This window comes from Geotrypetes seraphini, chromosome 2, assembly GCF_902459505.1.
Source record: "Geotrypetes seraphini chromosome 2, aGeoSer1.1, whole genome shotgun sequence".
In the NCBI taxonomy this organism is placed as follows: domain Eukaryota; kingdom Metazoa; phylum Chordata; class Amphibia; order Gymnophiona; family Dermophiidae; genus Geotrypetes; species Geotrypetes seraphini.
Window position 1 is genome coordinate 328,474,736 of NC_047085.1, and position 5,998 is coordinate 328,480,733.

Genomic DNA, 5,998 nt, shown 5'->3' on the forward strand with positions numbered 1-5,998 from the left:
GCACTTGGTGGTGTATTAGTGTTGTAATGGCTGTTGAAATAGAAACATGATGACAGATAAAGGCCAAATGGCCCATCTAGTCTGCCCATCCGCAGTAACCATTATCTCTTTCTCTCTCCGAGAGATCCCACGTGCCTATCCCAGGCCCTTTTGAATTCAGACACAGTCTCTGTTTCCACCACCTCTTCTGGGAGACTGTTCCACATATCTACCACCCTTTCTGTAAAAAAAAAGTATTTTCTCAGATTACTCCGAGCCTATCACCTCTTAACTTCATCCTATACCCTCTCATTGCAGAGTTTCCTTTCAAATGAAAGAGACTCAACTCATGCACATTTATATTATGTAGGTATTTAAACGTCTCTATCATATCTCCCCTCTCCCGCCTTTCCTCCAGAGTATACAGATTGAGATCTTTAAGTCTGTCCCCATATGCCTTATGATGAAGACCACATACCATGGCCCATCCAGTCTGCCCATCCACAGCATCCACTATCTCTTCCTTTCCCTAAGAAATCCCACTTGCCTGGCTCATGCTTTCTTTAAATTCAGACACGCATCTACCACCCTTTTCATGGATATGTTTGTTTTTGTTTAAGTCCTGCTGTTAATTGTATAGTTAGGGTTAAGAACAGAACATAAGAATTGCCATACTGGGACAGACTGAAGGTTCATCAAGCCCAGTATCCTGTTTCCAACAGTGGCCAACCCAGATCCCAAGCGCCTAACAAGATCCCAAGTAGCAAAACAGAGGACATGTCCAGGTTTTCCCAGACATATGGTAACCCTAGATATGGTAAGGTTCTGAGTGTGTTTTTGCACATGTTTCTGCATAATGTTTTCCAGTGGAGGGGTTATCTGTTGGCTTTCCTGAGGGGCAGGGCAGGATTAACCAATAGGCCAAGTAGGTACGTGCCTAGGGCCCGAAATGGTCAGGGGGGCCCGATAAAGGAAGGCATCAACATGGTTTTTTCCAAACGGTGATGGGCCGCTCCAGCATCGATTGGCAATGTGGGCCCCCCCCCCCGATCGACAACGCGGGCCCCAGCCCAATCGGCAACCCCCCCCCCATTGACAGAAAGTAAGACAAGCAAGCAACACGGGTAAGAAAGGCAATGGGAACTGTAATTGTGCATGCGGTGCTGCTCGCCCAAAGCTTCCCTCTGACGCAGCTTCCTGCTTCCGCCTGGGCACATGGTGGGATGGGGCAGGGGGCCCAGTGTACTTGTGTGCCTAAGGCCCCTCGATGAATTAATCCTGCCCTGCTGAGGGGGTATGAAAACTTTCATATAATTTTAGTTTGTTAGTCAGTGTTGTTGAAAAAAATCTTAGAGCATATGGCAGACTATTGATTGTAGAGGGGTGGGGTGGAGGAAAGGTGCAACAGGATTTGAGGTGAGGAATAGCGGCAGAACAAAGGAAGAGTTTGATACAGCAAAAGCAAGGGAGGGGTCCAGAGCAGAGCAACTGTCAGGATTTTCTCTGTCATAAAGTTGGCAACCCTATCCATCGGTAGCAGGAGATGCATTAATAAGACGTCAACTCTTGCTGGGATGAATCTTGTGATAAGAACTACAAAATCTCTCTGCTTTTATTACGAGTAGGCTCTGGAGCAGCAGGAGATGCTTTTTTATTATTAAGGCATCTCTTGATGCCAAAGGGGGAGGTGGCTTGTTGGTGCTGTAGGCCACAGAATTTTGGTGAGCCAAGAGACAAACTAGGTGGGGCTGGAGTGAGGCAGGGCTGGGACAGGTCTTGAAATCTCCCTTTCAAACATCTGGCCCACTTGGAACCCCTGCCTATTAATAGAGGAGTGCATGATTATTATTTTTTTTTATGTTGCTAAATGCACTTTGACAACAGGCGTACTGGTAATGCTCCTGTTTCTTATTTGAATTGTTCTCACTCTCTCTTCAGTCAGACACTGGGATTTTTATGAATACTCAGGCATAGGGTTATCATATGGCTCCAGAAAAAATAGGATGGATTGAGATATCTGGGTTCTACTTCCATTGAAAGCAATGGAAGTAAAACCCAGATGACTCAATCCATCCTCCTTTTTCTGGAGCCATATGGTAACCCTACTCAGGCATGATATATGACTCATGTTTCCACTTGATTCCCCCTATAATGAGAGTGTGCCCGAGGATCTGGTTTCTAGTATATCAGAGCATCGTTTTGCACTCCATTCTGACCTCATATACTTTGCCCAAGTCCCATGACTGATGCAGCCAGAACTTTTCAGGATTTTGAAAACATCACGCCGAAACCTCACACCAATAAACACATAGAGAAAGGGATTTAGGCAGCTGTGCAAGAAAGCGAGGCCTTGAGTTACCTGAGTAGCAATATCTATTTTTTTGATAGTGTCGCAATCGGAAGCAGTCAGGCTGGCAGCATCTAAGGTTTTCAGCACTATAATGCTATTGTAAGGCAACTGGGAGAAGACAAAAACAGCTATAATGGAGAATATTACTTTTAGGGCTTTGTGCTTCTCAAAACTTTTAGCCTGAAGCAAAGTTCTGATTACAACAGCATAGCAACAGATCATGACAATAACAGGAATGGCAAATCCCATGGTGAGTCTTAAGATAAGAACACTCATTTTCAAGGTGTGGCTGACATCAGACGGGTAAACCATGGTGCACCTCATTACAGATGTATCATTTCCCATGGCAAAGCTAGGTATTTCTGTGCTATATATGAATTCGGGGACACTTAAAGCTATTGCAAATAGCCAGACGCACAGGCAAACAAGCTTGCTATAAAAGAATCGTTTGGGTTTATAGTTATGTGCTTTCATTGCTTGCACAATGGCAATGTATCTGTCCACACTAATGCAGGCAAGTAACAACATACAGCTGTAGAAATTGATTCTGTACATGGTGGTGACAATTTTACATGTGGCTGTCTTAAAAATCCAATGATATGAGGCAGCTATGGCCCAGAAAGGCAGAGTGAGGAGGAAAAGTATATCAGCAATAGCCAGATTGAACAAATACATATCAGTCATGGTCTTCATCCTTCTGAACTGTTTATAGATAAGGACAACAAGACTGTTCCCAATGATGCCCAAGAAGAAGATGCAGCAGTAAATGACTGTAAGGAAATATTTTGCAAACTCTCTGACGTTGCTCTTTTCACAAAAGGAGCCAAGATTTTCATAAGTGTAGTCTATTGCAGCTGAGGTGTTATCAGCGATGTAATCCTCCACCTCTTCCATTGTCTGCAATGAGACAAAACATCCATAGTTAGTCAACTGGTTGGCCAACAAAGACAGCCAAGATGCACTAAAAATAAATAAAGAACAGAAGAAGCTGTTTTGCAACTGAAAATAGTGTAGAATTTGTAGGGGCAATTCTAGAGGTAGGCATCACTTACATGTGTCAAAGGTACCTTAAAATGGCAGTTAGGCACTTGTGTGAACAAGGAGCTATTGAGGAGGGAGTGGCCAATGAAAACCAGGCCAATATTCCTGCACCTAAGTCAGGGGTGTCCAATGTCGGTCCTCGAGGGCCGCAATCCAGTCGGTTTTTCAGGATTTCCCCAATGAATATGCATTGAAAGCAGTGCATGCACATAGATCTCATGCATATTCATTGGGGAAATCCTGAAAACCCGACTGGATTGCGGCCCTCGAGGACAGACATTGGATACCCCTGACCTAAGTTGTTCGCAGATTGGGCGTATTCTATTACAGTGCACCTTACTTTTAGTAATGTCCATAATCTGCCCATGCTCCTCCCTGGCTACGCCCCCTTTAGAGATTCTCACACTAGATGTGACCGCCACTTTATAGAACGTGCCTACAAAGTTCTGCATGTAACTTTGAGTTAGTGTCAACTATTAGGTGTTAATTGCCAGTAATTGGTCCCAATTGGCTTGTTAAACAATTAAGTTGCACACATATTTTGGCTGTGCACTGCACACCAATTTGTGTGTGCAACTTAGGACACCATATATAGAATTTGGGCTGTGGTGTACAGAACACCAGAAACCACGTGTCACTTGGAATACCTAAAAACAGGCCACTTATAATAGAATGAATTTTTATAAAGCAGTAAAACTTCAATACCTATTTTTATCACTGCTTCATCTCATTCATAAACAACAGCTTAGTTTTCTTCAGGGGTCTCAGTGATGACACCCGAACCGGTAAAGAACTTTAATACCGGCTAGAATTTACACATCGTATCGTCACAGGCTCTCAAAAAGATTGCTAAAATTATCATCTTCATCTTAATCAAATCACATTCAATTTAATATTTTCAAATTACTGTTTTATATTTTAAAAATCCACTTACTGCATATACTCGAATATAAACCGAGATTTTTGGACCAAAAAATGGTCCAAAAATTAGAGTTTCGGTTTATATTAGAATCTTCCCCCTCCACCTTTGCAGCAACCCCTCTGAACAGGCAGACTTTTGCTGCCGCGATCAGTGCCCACGCCTACGCCCCCACTGAAACGTCAGCTACTGCTCCCTCCCAAGCTCGAGTAAAGCCTGCATCCCTGCCCAAGCCCCAACCCCCACCAGAACGTCAGCAACTGCTCCTTCCCAAGCCAGAGGAACACCCGCACCCCAGTCTGTGTATCACCGGAATGTCAGCTAGCGCTCCTTCCCTCCCTAGCAAGGGAGACTCACATCCCCCCAGGTATACCGTGATCTCCTGGTGGTCTAGCAGCATGTTGGGGCAGGAGCGATTCTCACTCGCTCCTACCCATTCTTCTTCTGCAATAAAAATGGCCACCGGGACTTCCAGCTGCAGTCTCGAGAGGCTCCCAGCAGCCTCGTGACATTGCTGCTGGAAGTGTGGGCTTGGGTATGGGTGTTCCTCTGGCTTCGGAGGGAGCAGTAGCTGATATTCTGGTGGGGTTTGGGGCACGGGCGGGGATGCGGGCATTGCTCTTGCTTGGGAATGAAGGAGGAAGTATTAGCTGATGTTCCAGTGGGGGTTGGCGCATGGGCTGAGGTGCGGGCATTACTCTTGCTTGGGAGACAGGGTGTACGCAGGGTGTGGGTATAGGTGTGGGTGTTCTTCTGGCTTGGGAGGGATTGGTAGCTGATGTTCTGGTGGGGTTTGGGGCACAGGCAGGGATGCGGGCATTGCTCTTGCTTGGGAATGAAGGAGGAAGTATTAGCTGATGTTCCAGTGGGGGTTGGCGCATGGGTTGTGGTGCGGGCATTACTCTTGCTTGGGAGACAGGGTGCACGCGGGGTATGGGTATGGGTGTTTTTCTGGCTTGGGAGGGATTGGTAGCTGATGTTCTGGTGGGGTTTGGGGCACGGGCGGGGATGCGGGCATTGCTCTTGCTTGGGAATGAAGGAGGAAGTATTAGCTGATGTTCCAGTGGGGGTTGGCGCATGGGCTGTGGTGCGGGCATTACTCTTGCTTGGGAGACAGGGTGTACCAGCGGGGTGTGGGTGTTCTTCTGGCTTGGGAGGAATTGGTAGCTGATGTTCTGGTAGGGGTTGGGGTGCGGGCGGGGGTGTGGGCATTACTCTTGCTTGGGAGACAGAGAAGGAGCACTAGCTGGCATTCCAGAGGTTGCAGGCACAGGTGTTTCACTTGGGAGGGAGGAAGGGAGGGAGGACTAGCTGATGTTCCAGTGGAGTTGGGGCATGAGCAGGGTGCGAACATGCCCTGATCGCAGTAGCAAAGTTTCAAGTTTCAAGTTTATTTATTCTTGATGGATCGCCTATTCAAATTGCTAGGCGATGTACAGCAATAAAAACATGTGCTAATAAAATATACAAATAAAATGTTAGTATTAACATATACAATAACTTTTGTTATGAGTTAGAACTTAACAAACTGAGCACATACATTTAAAATAATTTTTATGGGTTGAGACTTACAAGAATTGTGAGGATAAGAGGGGAAAAAAGTTACAATTTTTGGATAGAAGAGAGGAACAAACATAAAAGGGAAGAACAAAAAGGAGGGTAATGTTAGCTGCTATAAAAAATAAAAATAAAGATAAAAATCGATTTTT

The 5,998-nt window shown here is 45.4% G+C and overlaps 1 protein-coding gene across 1 annotated transcript; it reads right to left on the reverse strand.

Annotated features, from left to right (window-relative positions):
- Positions 1-2,125: 2,125 nt before the first annotated feature.
- CCR9 (C-C motif chemokine receptor 9) lies at positions 2,126-3,223 on the reverse strand. Its single transcript, XM_033932845.1, has one exon. The coding sequence runs from the start codon at positions 3,221-3,223 to the stop codon at positions 2,126-2,128; it is 1,098 nt and encodes a 365-aa protein (XP_033788736.1).
- Between the last annotated feature and the right edge of the window lie 2,775 nt (positions 3,224-5,998).